The sequence below is a fragment of the Anomaloglossus baeobatrachus genome, chromosome 9 (assembly GCF_048569485.1).
Source record: "Anomaloglossus baeobatrachus isolate aAnoBae1 chromosome 9, aAnoBae1.hap1, whole genome shotgun sequence".
Taxonomy (NCBI): domain Eukaryota; kingdom Metazoa; phylum Chordata; class Amphibia; order Anura; family Aromobatidae; genus Anomaloglossus; species Anomaloglossus baeobatrachus.
The window spans coordinates 183,784,439-183,808,595 of NC_134361.1; the positions used below are offsets into that span (position 1 = coordinate 183,784,439).

At 41.9% G+C, this 24,157-nt stretch overlaps 1 protein-coding gene across 1 annotated transcript in view; it reads left to right on the forward strand.

Annotated features, from left to right (window-relative positions):
• The window catches only part of LHX6 (LIM homeobox 6), a 209,697-nt gene that overhangs the window by 71,323 nt on the left and 114,217 nt on the right, over nt 1-24,157 (forward strand). Inside the window, exon 3 of the mRNA XM_075324911.1 lies at nt 19,682-19,803. Within this exon, the coding sequence (XP_075181026.1) occupies nt 19,682-19,803 (122 nt within the window). The remainder of the gene's footprint in view (nt 1-19,681; nt 19,804-24,157) is intronic.

Sequence of the window (24,157 nt, forward strand, 5' to 3'; positions counted from 1 at the left end):
TGTAAAATTTATATTATATTTGTAAAATTTGTATATATTCATCATGTGGATATATCTATCCACATGATCATATACAAGCTGGTTTATTACTGTTTTCCGAAAATATTTGTATGGTCATCTCTCCTTGTACGCAGCGCCTGTTGAATACACAGTCAATGATAGCAGAAAAAGATCCAGGTTAGAATCGGATAAGTATAAAGATTGTTCCTAAGACAAAAAGAGGTGGGTGGTCCAGAGCTCGAACTTCAGAATGTTATATAATAAAAATTGTAACTTTATTCAATCCATATTAGGATTAAAAAATACACATGATTAAAAAAAGGACATCCTGGCGAAAAGAGAGGTCAATACTGGCCAACGCGCTTCGGACTGAAATGTCCTAATAGTACTGAGTAGTGATGAGTGTGCATACTTGACGCTGCTCGCTACTAGATCAAGCATTATCATGCTATGGCACTTGCGATGTTCAGCCGAGTATCACGGGTGCTCGGATGTGTCGCCGGTTAAGCAATGACCACAACGCACAGGATCGCTTCACTGCAGGATGGGAGCAAGTACCCCAGGGAGAGTCATTTGGAGTCTCCGAATGGCTATTCTAGAGGATAAAACTACGTTCTTTGAAGCAGGCAGGCTGGCTGCAGGTGCTCGGTACTCTTAACTAGTGATGAGCGGGCACTACCATGCTCAAGTGCTCGGTACTCGTAACTAGTGATGAGCGGGCACTACCATGCTCGGGTGCTCAGTACTCGTAACTAGTGATGAGCGGGCACTACCATGCTCCGGTGCTCAGTACTCCTAACTAGAGATGAGCGAGCACTACCATGCTCAGGTGCTCAGTACTCGTTACTAGTGATGAGCGGGCACTACCATGCTCAGATGCTCAGTACTCGTAACTAGTGATGAGCGGGCACTACCATGCTCCGGTGCTCAGTACTCATAACTAGTGATGAGCGAGCACTACCATGCTCAGGTGCTCAGTACTCGTTACTAGTGATGAGCGGGCACTACCATGCTGAGGTGCTCAGTACTCGTTACTAGTGATGAGCGGGCACTACCATGCTCGGGTGCTCAGTACTCGTAACTAGTGATGAGTGGGCACTACCATGCTCGGGTGCTCAGTACCCGTAACTAATGATGAGCGAGCACTACTATGCTCGGGTGCTCAGTACTCGTAACTAGTGATGAGTGGGCACTACCATGCTCGGGTGCTCAGTACCCGTAACTAATGATGAGCGAGCACTACTATGCTCGGGTGCTCGGTACTCGTAACTCGTGATGAGCGGGCACTACCATGCTCGGGTGCTCTGTACTCGTAATTTGTGATGAGCGAGCACTACTATGCTCGGGTGCCCAGTACTCATAACTAGTAATTAGCGGGCACTACCATGCTCGGGTGCTCTGTACTCGTAACTTGTGATGAGCGGGCACTACCATGCTCGGGTGCTCAGTACTCATAACTAGTGATGAGTGAGCACTATCATGTTCAGGTGCTCGGTAGTCATAACGAGTGATGAGCGGGCACTACCATGCTCGGGTGCTCAGTACTCATAACTAGTGATGAGCGGTCACTACCATGCTTGGGTGCTCGGTAATCGTAACTAGTGATGAGCGGGCACTACCATGCTGAGGTGCTCAATACTCGTAACTAGTGATAAGCGAGCACTACCATGATCGGGTGCTCAGTACTCGTAACTAGTGATGAGTGGGCACTACCATGCTCGGGTGCTCAGTACCCGTAACTAATGATGAGCGAGCACTACTATGCTCGGGTGCTCAGTACTCGTAACTAGTGATGAGTGGGCACTACCACGCTCGGGTGCTCAGTACCCGTAACTAATGATGAGCGAGCACTACTATGCTCGGGTGCTCGGTACTCGTAACTCGTGATGAGCGGGCACTACCATGCTCGGGTGCTCTGTACTCGTAATTTGTGATGAGCGAGCACTACTATGCTCGGGTGCCCAGTACTCATAACTAGTAATTAGCGGGCACTACCATGCTCGGGTGCTCTGTACTCGTAACTTGTGATGAGCGGGCACTACTATGCTCGGGTGCTCAGTACTCGTAACTAGTGATGAGCGAGCACTACCATGCTCGGGTGCTCTGTACTCGTAACTAGTGATGAGCGGGCACTACCATGCTCGGGTGCTCTGTACTTGTAACTAGTGATGAGCGAGCACTACTATGCTCGGGTGCTAAGTACTCGTAACTAGTGATGAGCGAGCACTACCATGCTCGGGTGCTCAGTACTCGTAACTAGTGATGAGCGAGCACTACCATACTCGGGTGCTCAGTACTCGTAACTAGTGATGAGCGGGCACTACCATGCTCGGGTGCTCAGTACCCGTAACTAGTGATGAGCGAGCACTACCATGCTCGCGTGCTCAGTACTCGTAATTTGTGATGAGCGAGCACTACTATGCTCGGGTGCCCAGTACTCATAACTAGTAATTAGCGGGCACTACCATGCTCGGGTGCTCTGTACTCGTAACTAGTGATGAGCAGGCACTACCATGCTCGGGTGCTCAGTACCCGTAACTAGTGATGAGCGAGCACTACTATGCTCGGGTGCTCTGTACTCATAACTAGTGATGAGCAGGCACTACCATGCTCGGGTGCTCAGTACCCGTAACTAGTGATGAGCGGGCACTACCATGCTCTGGTGCTCAGTACTCGTAACTCGTGATGAGCGGGCACTGCCATGCTCGGGTGCTCTGTACTCGTAATTTGTGATGAGCGAGCACTACTATGCTCGGGTGCCCAGTACTCATAACTAGTAATTAGCGGGCACTACCATGCTCGGGTGCTCTGTACTCGTAACTAGTGATGAGCGAGCACTACCATGCTCGGGTGCTCAGTACTTGTAACTAGTGATGAGCGGGCACTACCATGCTCAGGTGCTCAGTACTCGTAACTAGTGATGAGCGAGCACTACCATGCTCGGGTGCTCTGTACTCGTAACTAGTAATGAGCGGGCACTACCATGCTCAGGTGCTCAGTACTCGTAATTAGTGATGAGCGAGCACTACCATACTCGGGTGCTCAGTACTCGTAACTAGTGATGAGCGGGCACTACCATGCTCGGGTGCTCAGTACCCATAACTAGTGATGAGCGAGCACTACTATGCTCGGGTGCTCAGTACTCGTAACTAGTGATGAGCGGGCACTACCATGCTCGGGTGCTCTGTACTCGTAATTTGTGATGAGCGAGCACTACTATGCTCGGGTGCCCAGTACTCATAACTAGTAATTAGCGGGCACTACCATGCTCGGGTGCTCTGTACTCGTAACTTGTGATGAGCGGGCACTACCATGCTCGGGTGCTCTGTACTCGTAACTAGTGATGAGCGGGCACTACCATGCTCGGGTGCTCTGTACTCGTAACTAGTGATGAGCGGGCACTACCATGCTCGGGTGCTCAGTACTCGTAACTAGTGATGAGCGGGCACTACCATGCTCAGGTGCTCTGTACTTGTAACTAGTGATGAGCGGGCACTACCATGCTCAGGTGCTCAGTACTCGTAACTAGTGATGAGCGGGCACTACCATGCTCGGGTGTTCAGTACTCGTAACTAGTGATGAGCGGGCACTACCATGCTCGGGTGCTCTGTACTCGTAACTAGTAATGAGCGGGCACTACTATGCTCGGGTGCTAAGTACTCGTAACTAGTGATGAGCGAGCACTACTATGCTCGGGTGCTCAGTACTCGTAACTAGTGATGAGCGGGCACTACTATGCTCGGGTGCTAAGTACTCGTAACTAGTGATGAGCGGGCACTACTATGCTCGGGTGCTCTGTACTCGTAACTAGTAATGAGCGGGCACTACTATGCTCGGGTGCTAAGTACTCGTAACTAGTGATGAGCGGGCACTACTATGCTCGGGTGCTCTGTACTCGTAACTAGTGATGAGCGGGCACTACTATGCTCGGGTGCTAAGTACTCGTAACTAGTGATGAGCGGGCACTACTATGCTCGGGTGCTCAGTACTCGTAACTAGTAATGAGCGGGCACTACTATGCTCGGGTGCTAAGTACTCGTAACTAGTGATGAGCGGGCACTACCATGCTCAGGTGCTCAGTACTCGTAACTAGTGATGAGCGAGCACTACCATGCTCAGGTGCTCAGTACTCGTAACTAGTGATGAGCGAGCACTACCATGCTCGGGTGCTCTGTACTCGTAACTAGTAATGAGCGGGCACTACTATGCTCGGGTGCTAAGTACTCGTAACTAGTGAGTGAGAGTCCATTACAATGGGTACTCGAGTCACTCCCATCCGAGCATCCAACTGCTTGTTCCGATTACCAAGCACCCGAGCATGGTAGTGCTCACTCATCACTAGGGCTTAGTCATAGCGTACTCAGTAAGCTATCGATCTGCTTTTTTATATAAAGAGAGTACTTCCCCAATGCAGATGTAAGAAATCACATTTATTAAGGTGCATACCATTGATTCCTACAAAATGATAGGACATATGACTACAACATGCCCTTATAACAAAAAAAAGAGTAAAAAATTATATAAAAATAATATATACAAGCATATATAATTTTTGGTGTATATATATTTTTTTTCAATTTTTTTTTAAGAGTCCTCTGGCATTTTTCTTTTGAAATGTCCAGTGATTTATAGGGAAATCAACCCACAGCCAATGTTCAATTGATTAGCAACAGAAATTCTGAATCCGAAGCCTCATCATCACTGTAAACACATATGGAAAAAATCTAACACAAATGAGAATCCCCAAAAAACTAATGAAAACCTACATCTTCTCTGGTTACAGCCATTTAATAATAATCAAAATAGTATAAATCCAATCTAAATACAGTCTATACAATACAAGTAAGGCATCCTTCATACATCCATATAAAACACATACATGAAAAACTGGTATCGGTGTGATTAGTGTTTTCCATCAGCGTGTCATCCGTATTTTTAATGGATGGCTAAAGAAATAAGATATCACAAAGCTTCTCCTATACTTTCAATGTTAAACACATAAAGCACACAGACGGCATCCATGTGCTGTAAATGTTTCTCACGAACCCATAGACTTGTATTGGCCTTTGTCATCCGTTCTGTAGGAAAAAACTGACATGTTTGGTAGACACAGACACATGGTATGTGTAAAAACAGGGACATATGAGCAGCGCCATAGGTTATAATGGGTATGTTTGGTATCTGTGAAAAAAAAAAGGATACAACATGCACCGGAAGCACTGTCATTTGAAGGAGGCCTCTAACTCTTTTCAGCTCTAGAGTCCTAAAAAAAGAAACATTTTTTTAAAAAAGCTTAAATGGAACCTGTCACCAAATTTGGTGACTATAAGCTGCGGCCACCACCAGTGGCTCTTATTTATAGAATTCCAACATGCTGTATATACGAGCCCAGGCCGCTGTGTACAACGTAAAAATGACTTTATAATACTCACCTAAGGGGCGGTGCGGTGCAGACTGGTCGGATGGGTGTCTCCGGTACCGGTGCCTCCTCTTTCAGCCATCTTTGTACTCCTTCTTCTGAAGCCTGGGTGCATAACGCATCCTATGTCATCCAACTAGACGGCATTGAGGTCCTGCGCAGGCTCACTACAATACTTTGATCTGCCCTGCTCAGAATTTCCCCGGCTGATCAGACATTGATGACCTATCCTAAGGCGGGCTTTGCACACTACGACATCGCAGGTGCGATGTCGGTGGGGTCAAGTTGAAAATGACATACTTCCGGCATCGCATGCGACATCGTAGTGTGTAAAGGCTCAATGATACGATTAACGAGCGCAAAAGCGTCGTAATCGTATCATCGGTGCAGCGTCGGCGTAATCCATAATTACGCTGACACGACGGTCCGATGTTGTTCCTTGCTCCTGCGGCAGCACACATCGCTGTGTGTGAGCCGCAGGAGCGAGGAACATCTCCTACCGGCGTCACCGCGGCTTCCGTAGGTTATGCGGAAGGAAGTAGGTGGGCGGGATGTTTATATCCTGCTCATCTCCGCCCATCCTATCCTATTGGCCGCCTGCCATGTGACGTCGCAGTGACGCCGCACGACCCGCCCCCTTAATAAGGAGGTGGGTCGCCGGCCAGAGCGACGGTCGCAGGGCAGGTGAGTGCATGTGAAGCCGGCGTAGCGATAATTTTCGCTACACCAGCTTTCACAAGATATTGTACCTGCGACAGGGGCGGGGACTATCGCGTGCGACATCGCAGCATCGGCTTGCGATGTCGCAACGTGCAAAGCCCGCCTTAGGGTTGGCCATCAATGTAAAAGTAGGGGACAAGCTATTTTAAGGGACTCTGTCAACAGGTTTCTGCCATGTAAGCTGAAGACAGGATGCTGTAAGAGTTAAAACAGAAAATTCAGCCCCGTGTCTCTTATCACAAAGTCTGTTTTTGTTTACCTACAATGTTAGTTTAAACTTGTTATCTTTATCATTAGTGGGTCTCAGCAGCTCATGAGCTCTAGTCTGACTCCGCCCTCTCTGTGAGTAGCAGTTTCTGTCTCTGGAAATGTACACTGAAAGCCTGGTGTGGGTGCGGACAACTGTAAGGGTTCTGCTACATGCAAAAAATTAAAACTTGGATTGTGTCAAAATGGCTTCACCCAGTAGACCAAGTGATATGTCGTTGGATTCAAGGTCTCTTTGCCTACATCAGGCTGCTCTTAGATGAGGTAGCAAAAACCTGCTGACAGATCCCTTTAATGTCATCTTTTTCATCAATCATCAGACTGATATAGCTGAACAGTGGCCTCAGTAATCAGGTGACTAATGGATGGTGAGTAAACAGTTCTGGTCCTGGTGAAGATCACTGGAGCGGGAGGGAATTCAAGTGGTAAGTAACACTATTTTTTATTTTAGAATGATCCCTACATACTGCCAAATTTTAAAAGTCCTGTAAAACCACATTGGCAGAAGTTGTGAGAATGAATAACTTTGTAAAGTATGGTACCTCCATTTTTCTTAATGATAGTTTGGAGATTATCTGAGTTGTTTTTAAAAATTAACCAATTTATTTTCCCTCCTCCAGTACAGGTTGGGAAAAATAATTTACAACTTTATATTCAAGGATCTTGTGTCAATAGTATCGTTTCTATCAAGTGTTACATTTTTTGTATTTTTGCCAAGAAATAGCAACTTCACTAATACATTTTGCATTCAGCTTATTTTAAGAGGTAGTCCAGTACTTTTACATTGATGGCTTTTCCTTAAGATAGGCCATCAATGTCCAATTGGCTGTGGTCCGACACCCAATCAGCTGTTCTTAGTGCCAGCGGCGGCAACTGATGGTGGCCGTGAAGGATGGAGGAGGATGGACAGTTCAGCCGCTCAATCGGAGGCTGGGATGTGCTAGGTTTCCTGTTTGAAGTGGTTACCTGTTTTTTTTTAGCTGGCTACCTGCCTTCAAAACAGGTCAGATGGTCCTTAGTTTTATCAAGTTACAATTTTTCGATCACGTTCAGGACAGGGTCCAAAAATATGAGGGCTGACAATTTGTTACGCAGCCTTGATTCAGTTTCTCCTCCAGAACCTCCATCCTTCATACTTCCTCATGTTATTGTGATTTCTATGGTATCCTCAGAGTTGGATGCAGAGATCCATGAAGTCCAGTCATTGGCTCCTTCCTTGGCAACTCCAGGGTCCAAATTATTAGTTCCTGTTTACTTGAGATTATGTCTGTTGCCGGAATTTCATGATTCCATCTTGAGTGGTCACCTTGGCGTCACATCTATGCAGAAATCTATTGCTAGACTTTTTTGGTGGTCATCCATGCTTAAAGAGTTTATTTAGGCCTTTAAAAAAATAAAATAAAAAAAATAATAAATAAAAATGTACCTAAGCACTAACAGGAAGGTAGTTGCCACCTACCTGCCTGCCTGTTGTGCCTGGCACTGATCTTCGCCAGCACAGAGTGGTTACAGACCACCCCTGTCGGGGATACAATTGCTTCATCAACAAAGTAAAGACTTCTTTTCCACTCTGGTCTGTAGATGGGGCCGTGCTGCAGACGTCATGCTGATTGACACCCGTGAGTCCCATGACAGTTGGAAGAATCCGAAATAAAATTGGGTAATAAATTTGGGGAGGTTGTTAATCTGGTGGCCTTTAGATTAAGACTTCTTATGACGCCTTGCATCCCAAAAGTGTCCCATAAATCCCTGTTGAAAATGTTTATTCTGTAGGTGTTGCCTACTTTGCTTCTCCTTGTTTCTGTAGATGTTTGGAGTACGAGGTGCAGAGGATTGGTAGGTCTCAAATTCTCTCCAGTATCTTGTTCATTGGAAGGGATATGGACCCAACGAAAGATCATGGAAATCAGCTCATTCCATGAAGGCTGATCATCTGGTCAGTGCCTTCTATCATAGATTTCCTGGGAAACCTTGGGGTCCTGTGACCCCCCTAGAATATTAGGTACTGTCATGATTCCTCCTAGCAGTTTTTCTGAGTGACAGTTTAGCCGTCCAATCGGAGGCTGAGGTGTGCTGAGATTCCTCCATGTGTCCCCTGTTTGGAGTGATTACCTGTTTTTTTAGCTGCCTCAACATTACTGCCAGTTGTAGCTTATGCTCAGTGTTGTGTGTTACCTTTGGTTAGTAAATAGCTGAATCAAAGGGAGCATATAATATCAAAAGAAAAAGACATAAAACTTAACTTTCAATAATACACAAGTAAAAAGTGAACAGTGGTTCACTGAAGGTGTGAGTAAAAACAAAAATCGTAATCAGCAGTGGCATCCATCATGCTGAAAACAGGGCATAGCAAGGAGCCCAATAAATATCACCACTATCGTTCTAGGCTTAAGGTGGTATATCCTGGCCAATGCGGTCAGCCACCATATAATGTACCCAGGGTGCAGAAGGCTCAGCACAGACACAAGTTCCCCAAACACCCCTGGAGTGGGGCGGGATAGTCAAGTGTCAAGAAAAGCAAAACAAACAGCCAGGACCTGGGCACCATAACGTATAATCCCCAAATAAAAGGGAACGATCTTACCAGGTCCAGAAGAATTTCACAGGGCCGCTTTTGTGAGGTTGAGGCTCAAAGATCATAGGGAAACTGTCAACCAGTTCATCAAGTTCCGTACAGAAGCCAGGGAGGAAAACTTCTAATAAGCAATGAAACACACTCCCGACGCGTTTCATGGTGTATAATCTTCAGGGGAGTCCAGGTGATGTTTAGTGGGTACTGCCAACATAAGTCACATATGGCAATATAGTTGTGCCCAAAATCACACACACACCCATGTGCCAGGACAGAAAATTCAAAAGTGCCGCCACTTGAATTCTGTTACCTTTTGTTCCAGTGCTCAGTATTTGATATATTGTTACCTACCCTTGAACCTTTCTTCTGACTATCTGTTTGCCTAGTACCTTTGTATTCATCCACTACCTTCCTGGAATTTTAACCTTGGATCATGATCTGACTACGCCTTCTGTCTTACTCCTTTGTTTATTACTAACCTTCTTGGTATTTCATCCCAAAACTCTACACTATTTGTCTTACCCCTTTGTTTCTTACTAATCCTCTTGGTATTTCATTCCGAAACTCTACACTATTTGTCTTACCCCTTTGTTCATTACTAACCCTCTTGGTATTTCATCCCGAAACTCTACACTATTTGTGTTACCCCTTTGTTTATTACTAACCCTCTTGGTATTTCATCCTGAAACTCTACACTATTTGTCTTACCCCTTTGTTTATTACTAACCCTCTTGGTATTTCATCCTGAAACTCTACACTATTTGTCTTACCCCTTTGTTTCTTACTAATCCTCTTGGTATTTCATTCCGAAACTCTACACTATTTGTCTTACCCCTTTGTTTATTACTAACCCTCTTGGTATTTCATCCTGAAACTCTACACTATTTATCTTACCCCTTTGTTTATTACTAACCCTCTTGGTATTTCATCACAAAACTCTACACTATTTGTCTTACCCCTTTGTTTATTACTAACCCTCTTGGTATGTCATCCCGAAACTGTACACTATTTGTCTTACCCCTTTGTTTATTACTAACCCTCTTGGTATTTCATCACGAAACTCTACACAATTTGTCTTACCCCTCTGTTTATTACTAACCCTCTTGGTATTTCATCCCGAAACTCTACACTATTTGTCTTACCTCTTTGTTTATTACTAACCCTCTTGGTATTTGACCCCGAACCTCTAGACTATCCAGCCTCACGACAAGCCCATGAATAGTTACTAGCAATACAGCTGGGCTCTGTATAACCTTGACCACGCTATTGATTGGCAGCTTCCTGAATACACTGTGCATAGGTGGAAAGCTATCAATCAGTGGTGGGGTCGACGTTATACAAAGACTATGAATATGGAGGACTTCATGGCAGCAAGTTTATTAGTCCTCTAGTGATAATTTCCTGCTGATAAAACAGGCAAAATAATAAAGACTATACTCTCCTCCTGTACTGGTGCTGTTCCAGTGGTGTCCGAGATTGCATTGCTGGGGCTCATGTGGGGTTGTGATGTAATGTGAGCCCTGCATCCAATCAACGCTGGTTTCCTTCTCCCTACCTTCGGACCAAACGAGTTATTCCAGAGGAAGTGAGTGCTGTGACAGTGCTCACTTCCTGTTGATCATTCGTTTGGTCCAAAGGTAGGGAGACAGAAGCCGGCGCTGATTGGATGCAAAGCTCGCATTACATCACAACACCACGTGAGTCCCAGCACCGTGATTTCGGAAACCGCTGGAGTAACACTGGTAAGGGAGGTGAGTATAGTCTTTATTATATTACCTGGAGGAAACTTATAGAATCAGAATGGATTGATCTAGGAGTGTTCTTGGCACCATATTCGATCTCCAGCCTCCATTAGCGTCCCATGGCGTCTTTGGTATCATCAGGGCATACAAAAATGTCCTTGTGATCCTATTTTTCCGTCTTGAACTTTTCTTTAATCTTTCTGTTTAAATATAAAAACTGACCTCCTGCTGGAATGAACAGTTCAGGCCACTGGTATTTTGACAATCCACCTTAAATCTGTTCCTCTGTAATCACATGCCTCAGTATGCCAATGAACATCAATATGACATTTCTCTCCATACCAAAACCATTGCAATTTACATCAGGGAGGAAATCAGCTCGCTGCTGACGTCTAATGTGGATGAAACTCTATTTTTCCGTCCTTCTTTTGTGTAAACATGTCAGATCGTCTCTTATTCTGGCCGATCACAGATATTTCAAAGTGACTGAGAGAATTACAGAACGTAGAACGTTCTTCTCCGATGCAGGTAAAACTTCTTTTCATCTTAAGCCGTTTCAAAAGGATGACCCCTAAGATTAGCGCTCAGATGGAGATGTCCCATGACAATTTTTTGGATTAGCGCTTGCCGTGTTTACATAGGGTATATTTATAATGGATACGTACCAGATCTGACAGATGTGGCTAGGTAATGTAAACACACTGAAATGTGTCAAGTCTTTCCTTACAGCTACGGTACAGCCTCCCCATATAGCGGAGCTGGCTCTATAGTGTCCTTTACGTGAACTGGTGGCCAATATCTACTATGAATTTCAAGAAAATTTCAGGAATTAAAATAGCGTAAAAAAACACTAAATACTAGGGGCCCAGCTCATCACGTACGGGTTTTTAAAGTCAATTTTCTTTTTTGACTCTTGGTTTTCAGTGATGTTTTTTTGCTACAATGTAATCAAAATAGCGTTCATGAATTTTCTGAAAAGACCAAAATTGCCTTTTTAACATTTTTTTACTTTTTTCAGTGCAAAAAAAAAGGCACACGTTTTGCAAAAATGCCATAAAAAATGTACCACAATATTTGGAGTGCATAGAATCTCAAAAGATTTTTCAACAACTCACATTTGATGCATCAGTCTAAAACATCTGGAAAAACTGCATTGATGTAAAAGTCAGAAAAATTAACTAAACCACAAAAGACAACTTTGAAAAAGGTGCAAAATTGATGTATTTCTCACAAATCACTGTGATGTTATTATTTTATCCAAATCGTAAATATAAAACCAATAGTTAGACCATAATATTTTTAAAAATTTGGAAATGACGACTGGTCAATATGACCATTAAAGGCCCTATTCACATGTTGAAAAAAATGCATATGTTGCACAGTTCGTTTTATCCATTTATGTGACAGGTACCGGAAAAAACGCATGATACTGAATGTTTTTTATGTGTAAAAGATGTGCAAAGCTAGATAGATGCTAGATGGATAGATAGAGACATAGATAGATAGATAGAGACATAGATAGATAGATAGACAGATGGAGACATAGATAGATAGATAGAGACATAGATAGATATATAGATAGATAGATAATAGATAATAGATAGATAGATAATGGATAGATAGATGGATAGATGGATGGATATAGATGGGTAGATAGATAGATAGGTAGATAGATGACTAGATAGATATAGATTGATAGTTTTTTTTGCTATTTAGCCATCCCCTAAAAATAATTAAACAAAAAAGTTACGTGAGGTCCCCCCTATTTTTGATAACCAGCACAGGTAAAGCAGCAGCTGCGGGCTGCAACACTCAGCTGCCTGCTGTACCTTAGAAGGTTATAAAAAAAGAGGTGATCCCATGCTGGTTTTTTTTTTAATTATTTACATAAATAATTAAAAAAAACGGTGTGGGTTTTCCTCCTATTTGCATAACAAGCATGGTGGTAAAGCAGACAGTTGGGGGCTGCTATTATCAGGCTGGGAAAGCTCATGGTAATATGGCCCTTCCCAGTCTAAATATAGCAGCTCACAGCCATCCAAAAGTGCTGCATCCATTAGATACACCAATTCTGGAGCTGAACCAGGCTCTTCCTGATTGCCCTGGTGTGCTGGTAATTGGGGTAATACTTGTGGGGTTGATGCAAGCTATGCAATGTCAGCTAGCATCAAGCCCTGGTGTTAGTAATGGAGAAGCATTTTTCAGACACCCCATTACTAACTCAGTAGATGTAAAGTGAAAAAAACCACACAAAATATAGCCCCCATTTACCAATTTATTAAAAAAAATGCTATGAAGTTCCGACGTAATCCATCGAATCCGAAGTAGTCCATAAAAATCGACCTTGAAAGACAATTTATTCCCAAAAGAACCCCAAGCACCTCTGACAAAATCCACATGGAGGTCCCAGGATGTTCCCTGACTCAGTGGCCCAGCCTATGGAGAACATAGAGAAATGAGCCCCATAGGTGTTAAAGGAACCACTCCTGGGTCTCATGCTGTGCTCTGTGAGAACCACAAGTGGCGTTGGTGAGTGGTGACGTCATGAAGTCACTGCAGTTCACAGCGGCCGGGTCACACAGAAAGTAGCGCCAGAGCTGGTGGCAGTGAAATGCAGTAACCTAACGATGTCACCACTCGTCACTGTCACCTGCTGTTTTCACGGAACATAGCATGAGATCCGGCAGTGCTTGTTCTAGCATGTTTGAGAACGTGTCTCCAGTATATGTAAAAATGGACACTACGTGTACCAGAGACACGGATATGTGAATGAGGCCAAATGGAGTGTCTGGGACTATTTTATGTTTTTTTTTACTATGGGTCTAAAAAGAAAGGAAAGTATTTGCTAACTATCTGCCTGTTCTGTCCGGCACAGATCTCTGGCGGTAACAGACCAATCTAGCCAGCGATTCTGTGGCTTCCACTGACAGTTGGCAGAGCAGCTGGTTTTCTTCCGCTCTACTCTGTTGATGGGCATTACTGCCGATGTTATGCTGATTGACAGCCGACTCCCTGCTGCCTAACTGCGGGGAGCCAGCTGTCAATCAGTATGACACCGGTATGCAATCATGCATGCCCTGTTGACATATCAGCATGGAAAAGAAAAACTCTTCCATTGACATGGAGCAGCACAATTACCAGCAGGAAGGGTCCATGACCACTGTGAGACGGCGCTGAGTAGAACAGGCAGGTAGTGACTACCTGCCTGTTAGTTCTAGGCTTACATTAAAAATACAAAATAGTCCATTTACTAGTTGGGGTTTTTACATGATAAATAATTCTCCAGATCAATACCTGTATTTTTTTTCTTATTTGATTGGAGAAAAAAAAAATATCAAAAATTTGTAAAAATAAATAAATAAAATTATTTTTGTTGCCTTTTTTTAAAACTTTTTCAATTTCAATTGATGCTGTTGGCTTGTTTCTTGTTTTTTTTTATTGATACCATTGTGGGGTATATATGATGTTTTTATTGCTTTTTAGGGCATTTTTTAATTAAATGTGGTGGGCAAAAAATGGCAATTATGTCGTTTCAGTTATATTTTGCTTAATCTCCCGAAACTTTCTAAACCACAGCAGGCGTCCTTAGAAAAACCGTTCTCCCGGGCTGAGGTTCAGTCCATCCTGTCCAGGAGCCCCGTGGGGAAGGCTCCAGGTCCAGATGGCCTCCCCATTATATATTATAAGAAATTCTTTGATATTTTGGGGGATCATCTATTAGCTTCATGCAACGCTCTTCTACATGGCGACCCAATACCCAAGCAAGCACTAGAGGCACATATATCGTTAATACACAAAGACGGAAAAGATCCAGAGTGTTGTGGAAACTACAGGCCCATTTCACTCTTGAATGTAGACCTAAAGATATATGCTAGTTTAATTGCCATTCGAGTGGCAGATATCCTTCCAGATCTCATCTCCCCAGAACAATCAGGGTTTGTCAGGGGTAGAGAGGGGAAGGATAACGCGCTAAGAGTAATAAACCTAATGCAATTCGCCAGGACACATAAGCTGCCTCTAGTCCTGCTGGGGACGGACGCCGAGAAGGCATTTGATAGAGTGGACTGGACCTTCTTGCGGGAGACGCTGGAGGCCTTCCACTTTCCGCCGGATACCACACACGCAATCCTACAGAAGTACACAGCCCCCACAGCCAGGATTAAAATAAACAATACTCTTACCAACCCTTTTGACATTAAAAATGGCACAAGACAGGGATGCCCCTTATCCCCCCCACTCTTTGTTTTGGTCATGGAGCCATTGCTAACCTCCATTCAACAGGATCGGGACATGGAGGGGTTTAAGCTGCAGGGAGTTCACCACAAGTCCGCCGCCTTTGCCGATGACTTGTTGGTGGTAATGTCCAAGCCGGAGAGGGGTTTCCCTGCCTTTATGAAATTATTAGAGGAATATGGCCGATGGTCCAACTTCAAAATAAACCTATCCAAATCAGAAGCATTAAGCATTAATGTAGCCAGCAAAGTCACTAAATCTCTCCAAAATGCGTTCCCTTTTCGGTGGCCAAATAGTCATATAACATACTTAGGCATTAAGATAGGGAAAACCTTCAAGTCCCTATTTGATCTCAATTACAAGCTCCTTCTTCCTAAACTTACCACACAAATAGCCTCGTGGAAGGCTACCTTCCTTTCGTGGATGGGTCGGAAAAATATAATTAAAAGCATTATACTTCCAAAGTTTATTTACCTTTTTCAAATGCTACCCATTCCAATCCCCGCAGCTTTTCTCTCTCAATGTAACTCTTTAATCTCCAACTACGTCTGGGACAAACATAAACCGAGAATCAACTTTCAAACATTGAACCTCCCAAGGGACAGGGGGGGCATGGGGCTTCCCAACATATCGGTATATTACCAAGCCGCCGTCCTGTCTAGAACGGTAGACTGGATCAGACGCCCACCAACTAAATTGTGGATACCCATAGAAGAATACCTAGCCCCTACTCCTCTACGAGCCATGCTACTTTCCCCTGCTAACCAGAGGGATAAAAGGTCCGTCACAAATGAGCCTACGAGAATTCTATTGCACAAATGGAAGGAAAACAGAGAGATACTGGCCCCGCCCCTCTCTCCTTTAACCCAAGTTTCCGACATATTAGATGCTGATGTAAACCAAGCCGCGTCCACGAAATCCACATTTCTGACCAATGTGAATGTTCCGATAGCTGATCTCTTGGTGGACGGCTCTTTGATTTCTGTTCAGGAGATGGGTATGAATCCAGATCTCTCGAAGCTCACATTTCTTCATCATACAAAGTTAAATTATGTGATTCATCCACTACTACCCCACACTCAGCTTGACAGACCTTTAACTACCTTCGAATCGTTTTGCATGCAAACCCGGACTCCCAGGAAAATTCTTTCTAACCTGTACCGAACCCTGCTTGCAAAAAATCCTGTGGTGAAGAGAGCATATATACTAAGATGGGAAAGGGATCTGAATACTATTTTTACTGATTTACAAACGAGCCAGATTTATAATGCCTCACATGGCCCGTTGTGTTGTGTGAGAGTTCAAGAGAACTCATTTAAAGTGATTGCGAGATGGTACATTGTCCCTACTTCGTCTAGTACATGGAGCTCTTCCAACTCAGATCAATGTTGGCGATGCGAGAGAGACAAGGGAACATATTTACACGTTTGGTGGCCTTGTCCGATAGTCCAGACCTTCTGGCGGATGGCATCAAAGTTAATATATGAACTCACAGGCAAACAGGGGGTTCTGGAACCTGGACAAATGCTTCTGAACTTCCCAATGTGGCCTAAAGACAAAGCTACTTCAAAATTGGCGTCATTTGTAGGCTCAGCGTGTAAACTTCTCATAGCCCAATTGTGGCGCACATCGAAAATTCCTACTCTCACGCAGCTCCTGCTGAAGATTGATCAATTGTACCACGTTGAAGAACTCTCAGCCCTTTCGCGTCAAAATATGCTCTCTTTCCTTCAGGTCTGGGAGGCTTGGCAGGCCTATAAGTCTAAACCGCAATTTTCAATAGTAACTTCGCAGGCGGTAGCATAGGGGACTGTAAGTTACCCTTCCCCTCACCAATGTGATGAATGGCAGCTCTCTAAATATCCTTACCACGAACTGAATGGACCCAAGACCAAAATCTGCTCCTTACTTCTCTTCTTTCTATTTCTTTTCCCCTTCCCTTTCGTCTCTTGATCCCTCTAACTCTAATCCTGTAACTGAATTTCATGCGACGAAGTTCGCTCTCCTAGATTCTAGATCCCCCCCCCCTGCCTCTAGTATCTAGGATACTTGTTGTTAAAAATTGTTGTATATTAAAACAAAAACCAGAATATTAGGTTAATTGGGCTTTCCCATTACTAGATAGTTAAGTTTATTATTTTGATGGCTCGGACAGCACATACGTAAACCGAGCCATGAAACTGAAATGGAAAGCGTCTGATGCAAATGTGAGTGTATTAGTCAAATCTGTGACTTCTATTGTTTGTGTATTGTTATTTTTCTTTGGCTTCAATAAACAAAACATTAAAACAAAACAGTTATATTTTGCTTTATGATATTTATCTTAAATTTTATATTTTGATTAGTTGGATTTTTATGGACTTGGAAAAATCAAAAACATTTTATACATTTATTTTTTAATTCTTTATTTTTTAAATGGAAAAAAGTGAGTAAAATTAACTTTTATGCTTTTTAATTTTTTTTAAACTTTTCAGTGCATGGTGGGCAAAAAATAGCAATTAAAGTGTTTCAATTACATTTTACTTTATGATATTTATCTTAAATTTTATATTTTGATTTGTTGGAATTTTATGGACTTGGAAATATTAAAAAACATTTTATACATTTATTTTTTAATTCTTTATTTTTAAATGGGAAAACAAAGTGAGTGAAATTAATATTTATGCTTTTTTATTATTTTTTAGCTTTTTGAGAGCGTGGTGGGCAAAAACTAGCAATTAAAGTGTTCAATTATATTTTACTTTATATTTATCTTAAATTTTATATTTCTTTCCGTTGGATTTTTAAGGACTTGGAAATATTAAAAAACATTTTATATATTTATTTTTTAATTCTCTATTTTTAAATGGAAAAAAGTGAGTGAAATTAACTTTCATGCTTTTTTAGACATTTAAAAGTCTGGTGAGAAAATTGGCAATTATGGCATTTCGGTTATATTTTGCTTTAGGATATTTATCTTAAATTTTATATTTCGATTAGTTGGGCTTGTATGGATTTGGCAATATCAAAAATATTCATTTATTTGCATTTATTCATTGTTTAACTCTTTATTTTTAAATGTGGAAAATAAAGTGACTGTAATTAGCTTTTTATGCTTTTTTTATTATTTTTTTAGAATTAAAAACATTTTTTTCCCCTTTCTCAATCTATTTCACAGCTCCCCCATAAGGAACTTTTCTTTTATATACTGTAGTACTACAGTATTGAAATATATAGTACCAATCTTGGTCTCCTATGAGGCCTAGCCTGCATCGGAGGATAACAGGAGTATCAATATTATATCAATGGAGGCTGTCAACGGGCAACCCATTGAGGCATGATCATGTGGAGCTTGATGGGCACCAAAATGTTCGCGCCACTAGGCTGATGCGACTTAAATGCTGCTATCAGTGATTTGAAGTGGCATTTAAGAAGTTAAAAGCATTTGGAGCTCGGACCGGTTGCTGCTGTGAGAGGCAGATACCGGCTGTAAAAAACAGCCACCACCTATCCTGTGTACCTGCTTGATAATCGGGCAGCACACGTTGGTGTCACACGGATGTGTTAATGTAGCCCCATAGGACATATCATTATACATTTCTAATGGATAGTCACTATAACTGTCGGCCTCCACTATGCCGCCATTCCTTCCTTATCTGTGATCGGTTCCCCGTCTCATCAGGTTCATAATGGCCGCCGTAGAGGCACGGGGAGTGTTGCGGTAAACTCCTTTGCCATACCAGTTTAAGATCTGCAGAAAGTCTCCAGATTCTTATGCTCTATAACTAGATATCCACATATTTGAGTAGTTGATTCCTTTCCATCAGCATTCTGCCAGCACTATAGAGCCTGGAACATCCTCCCCACGCCCATACTTCTAAGCATGCACTATTCCTGCCATTATCCAATAGTTTGCCTATCTTGAACTGAAAAGAAGCCTCTGTGTTATGCCCCTATCTAGTTTGACAGATATAACACAAGACGCACAGAGGCTGAGACATATCCCTACCTACTGTAACCATCTCTGCGGTGATGGATTACCCTTGAGAAGTGGCAGAGGACTCCGAGTCACCTAGCAGCCGGCACTTTTGAGTAAAATAACATCATTTTTTGCAGCTCATTTATCACTTTATCAAATGAGATTACTATAGTGACCATTGAGAAAATTATACATTATGCTCCTCAGAAACTGGTCAAATGTTCAAGACTCCAGGTCTTACATATAAAACATAACATATACAGTATTTTCTTGTGTTTTACAGCATTATATTGAATATGGAGATCCAAAACTTAATTTTTCAATTAAATTTGTGAGCAGGTTTTTGCTATGTAATCTCATAGCAGCATGAAGTAGGGGCAGAGACCCTGATTCCAGCGATGTGTCACTTACTGGGCTGTTTGGTGCAGTTTTGATAAAAACCCTGTAAATGTAGAAGTGGTCAGAATGCTGAGCTGTGTATAACCCCGCCCACACCACTGATTAGTAGATTCCTATGTATACTGTATATTTTAACTAGCCAATCAGGGATGGGGGGTTATACAGAGAACTGGACTGTCTGACCCAGAACACCTAGTCCTGCAGTGATAATCTCCAGATGATAAAACACTGATTATATTGCAAGTGATACATCACTGGAATCAGGATCATCATGCTTTTCTTAGATTACATACTAACAATCTGCTGACAGATTCTTTTCAAAACATTGATTTTCAATCTTCGAATCTGATTATTATTCCTTTTCCTTCCAGGTGAATAACTTAATATGGCACGTCAGATGCCTCGAGTGTTCAGTGTGCCGGACGTCTCTGAGACAACACAACAGCTGCTATATCAAAAACAAGGAGATATTTTGTAAAATGGATTATTTCAGGTAATATACAGTATTGCACTAGCCATTAAAATAGTTATACGAACAGATTCCCGTAAAACGGAAACATGTACTATTTTACATTTTTTTTTACTTCTTTATTTTATTTTATAAGTTTTAAAGGTTCTGGTGGGATTTTAGTGTGAATGGCTTATGTCTATGATGAAATTGGAGCTGAAATTAAAGCAGAATGCTTTTATTTTACTATATTGGTTTTGTATTCTGTTATACTCTTATTTTATATTATTTATACATTGGATTAACTTTTTCTAAAGGTATTATTAATTATGACTTTTATTACATGGTTAATGTAAACTTCGGTTGGATTCTAATAGGATTTTTTAGTTGTGTTAATGAAGGGTCTTGTTAATTTTAAGGGGATTTTTGTGCTTTGTCTTATACTGGTAGATGAGAAGTTGGAGCTACAGTTTAATGTTGTTAATTATGTTTCTATTGTATTAGATATTGGTATTTTGCTGGTGGTCATTTTTATAGCCATTGGTTTCTAAATATTTAGGATTTATCTTTGTGTTTTATCAGCATTTTACTTTTTTATTATACTTTTACCAGATAAAGTCCTATGATAGTACCATACTAATCGGAAACTGATGACGTATCCTTATGAGAGGTCACCAATGATATATCCTACAAAAAACATAATGTTCTTAACATGGCATTGTTCTGTATTTTCTTTCGAGTGACTGTATCATTAGGCAGAACCCCTTTTGTAAAGAACCCAATACACATTAAACTAATATTGGCCAAACTCGTTGATATCGGCAAGTTTGGACGATACTCTTTGTCTATGGGGGCAATGGGCAGTTGATTGATGGGGAAGATGTAGATTGGGCATATCTAATGTTAGGACTGCTGACCGTATTGTCCACCTGGAGTTAAGGTAACACCAAAGATGTCTGTCGGTGGGTTACTCATAGAGAACATACAGTAAGAGTCCTTGGCCATACGAGCCCTGCTATGTATGGGTGAGATGGCAATGATTGCCATTGGCCAAATGATTGACCAAAGCATCTTTTGACCAACAGACATCTAATATGTGTGGGGGGCTTCATCTCATTAGCAAGTGCACCCAACAGACAATGCACCAACATCCCTTCTGCTGTTCTAAAGTCTGTATTGCATGTTAATGAAGGTGCTTTTTAGCCTAATTGTGCATTGGTTACCATGGGGTTGTTACTTTGCTTTACAACAATGTGGTTACTCCCTACAATCAATCCCAAGAGTCAGCTTTATTTTCATACTCAATGTCCCTCAAATCAGCAACCCCAGATTGTTTGTAGTAAGGTCTGTCCAATTACACATTACCCTTTAAATAAGGATGAGCGGATCAAGGATGTGCGGATCAAGTGCAGAGGATTGAGTTTACATTGAATTTACTGAAATTTGTGGTTTTGTGCAAACTTGAACATTTTAAATTGCAGTTTGCAAAAAAGAAAAAACTTCTTCAGCACTAAATATTACAAACTGATGAAGCTTCAGAGAGTGGGATAATGCCATTTTGTTTTGCCGCATGGCCTCGCCATAATATATGACGTCTAGCGGATTATCACAACTGGTACAGAGGTGGTCGGTTCCTGGGATATCACAGATCAGCGGTTCCCAGTGTAGCACAGTTTGTACTTCAGAATCACTTGCCATCGCCACAGTCACATGGTAAATCTCTCTCTTCTGTAGAGTGGAGCTCTTATGGTCAGTGGGGTCCTCTCTCCTGTAGAGTGTGGGCTTTTATGGTCAGCAGTACTTTCTCTCTCTCCTACAGAGGGTAAGCAAGCATCATCAGTTGGGTCCTCTATCTCCTGTAGAGTGTAAGTTCTTATGGTCATTGGGATCCTCTCTCTCTCTCCTATAGAGTGTAAGTTGTTATAGTCAGCAGGGTCCTCTTCCTCTCCTGTAGACTTTAAGCTCTTATAGTCAGTGGGGTCCTTTCTCTCTCTCTCCTGTAGAGTGTAAGCGCTTATGGTCAATGGGGTCCTCTCTCTCTCCTGTAAAGTCTAATCTCTTATGGTCAGCATGGTCCTCTCTCTCTTTTGCATGTAGAGTGTAAGCACGTATGGCCAGTGGGATCCTCTCTGTCTCCTGCAGTGTGTAAGCTCTTATGGTCAGCAGGGTCATCTCTCTCTCTCTCCTGTAGAGTGTAGACTCTTTTGAACAGCCAGGTCCTCTCTCTCTCTCCTATAGAGTTTAAGCTCTTATAGTCATCTGGGTCCTGTCTCTCTTCTGCAGTGTAAAAGCTCTTATAGTCAGCGGGGTCCTCTCTCTCTCTCTCCTGTAGAGTGTAAGCTCTTATGGTCAGTGGGGTCTTGTCTCTCTTCTGTAGAGTGTAAGCTCTTCTGGTCAGTGGGGTCATCTCTCTCTCCTTTAGAGTGTAAGCTCTTATAGTCAGTGAGGTAATCTCTTTCTCTTGTAGAGTGTAAGCTCTTATAGTCAATAGGGTCCTTTCTCTCCTGCAGAGTGTACGTTCTTATGATCAGTGGGGTCCTCTCTGTCTCTCCTGTAGAGTGAAAGCTCTTATGGTCAGCAGGGTCCTCTTTTCATCTTCTGTAGAGTGTAAGCTCTTATGGTCAGTGAGGTTCTCTCTGTTTTCTCCCTCCACTTGTGTATATATATATATACATATATATATATATATATATATATATATATATATTTTTTTTTTTATATATATATATATATATATATATATATATATATATAAAAAAAATATTTCACATACATCTTACTACGGTACTTAATCAACTAAGAAAAATTATATTGGGAACTATTTAAGCTTGGATCTTGAGAAGCTTGAGAATTTTGTCATTAATTTAAACTGCAATAAAATAAATAGAAATTATAAAACAAAAACAAGCCCAACCCCAATGCTACATAACACTACATCTAATACATAGCATGAATATCTCTAGACAGACCTAGCCTACTTTTTCCACTGCCGACATCTGGAACATGTTATCCGCGAAAATCTGGAGAGGCGTTGGTTGTATAGTTGTGATCCCAAAATGTAACATCAACCTGATAAGCCTCGCGCTGTCATAGTCCAGACACCGTTCATACCTGAAAGGTTTTGACTCAAGAAGCTTCCGCTAAAAGCTTCTGTAATGAAAGCCAATCAGCCAATCAGTTGTGATGGGGGAGCAGGAACTATATGTTTATCCTTTTAATTAACAATGAGGCTCTGAAGATGAGGTCAGGAGACCTTATGAATCTGGGTGTTGGGACCACTTAAGATAATATATAACCTCTCTCTCTGTATATAACCTCTAACCCTTCATATAATATAATTTACTCTACTAATAAGTGTTTTCACCTTGTATGGAGTATATTCATCTGGAGAAATAGGTGGTGTGCATTTTTTTTTGTCTGGCTTGGAATTTCTGAGCCTATACTTCAGTTGTGAACCCTTCTCAAATTGTCAGATTTTATATTTTTCAGGGAATATAGAAGTAGCAGTCATCCATACGGGCAATAGGTCCTCAGGTGGCCCAGAGCATACTCTGTCATAAGACACTATTTCATTTCACTCTGGAGACCAGAAACCATATACAGTATGTATGTATATATATATATATATATATATATATATATAAAATCTGATGGGTATCCTCCAGGTCTATGGTTGTTTAGGTGTTTTCTATTTTCTACACTGTGGTTTATGCTAAACAAAAGTACTTTGTAGGTTTTTTTATGCCATTGAGGTGTTTAGTAGTGATGAGCAAGCCTGGTTGCAACTGACGCAGTGGCAATCGGGGTAATGAGTAAGGATCCGACTGATCCAAAACGCTCATCTTTCCTTTTTAATGGAGTTTGAACCATGGAATTTGAATCTGTGAAATAATGTTTCGAAATCTTTTATCATTTGGGATTGCTGAATTTTTCTTGGACATTTTGGGATCTCGGTAACCAGCTGGACTTCATTCCGTGCATTCCCTCTCCTATACCAGGATCTGCAGTCGGTTGCGGTGTGGCTGTTAAGTATTTATTCTTTTGTTTACTACTACTAATATCTTTTGGGGTTGATGTCAGCTGTGTAATATCATCTGGCATCAAGCCCTGGGGTTAGTAATGGAGAGGTGTCTATCAGACACCCCTATTACTAACTTAGTAAGTGTAAAGGGGAAAAAACACACATACACAGGAAAATATAGTTTATTTGAATAAAGACTCCCCAACACTATTCCTTGTTTACCAATTTATTATTTGAAAAAATACACAAAGCGCTGATGTAATCCATGGTGTACCAATCCTACAACGTTCCCCGAATCAGTACTCTCACCTATTGAGCTTTAATGAGAGAACGAGGCTCCATAGGTCACTGCTGGTTAGTGCCAGACCCAGAATTTCT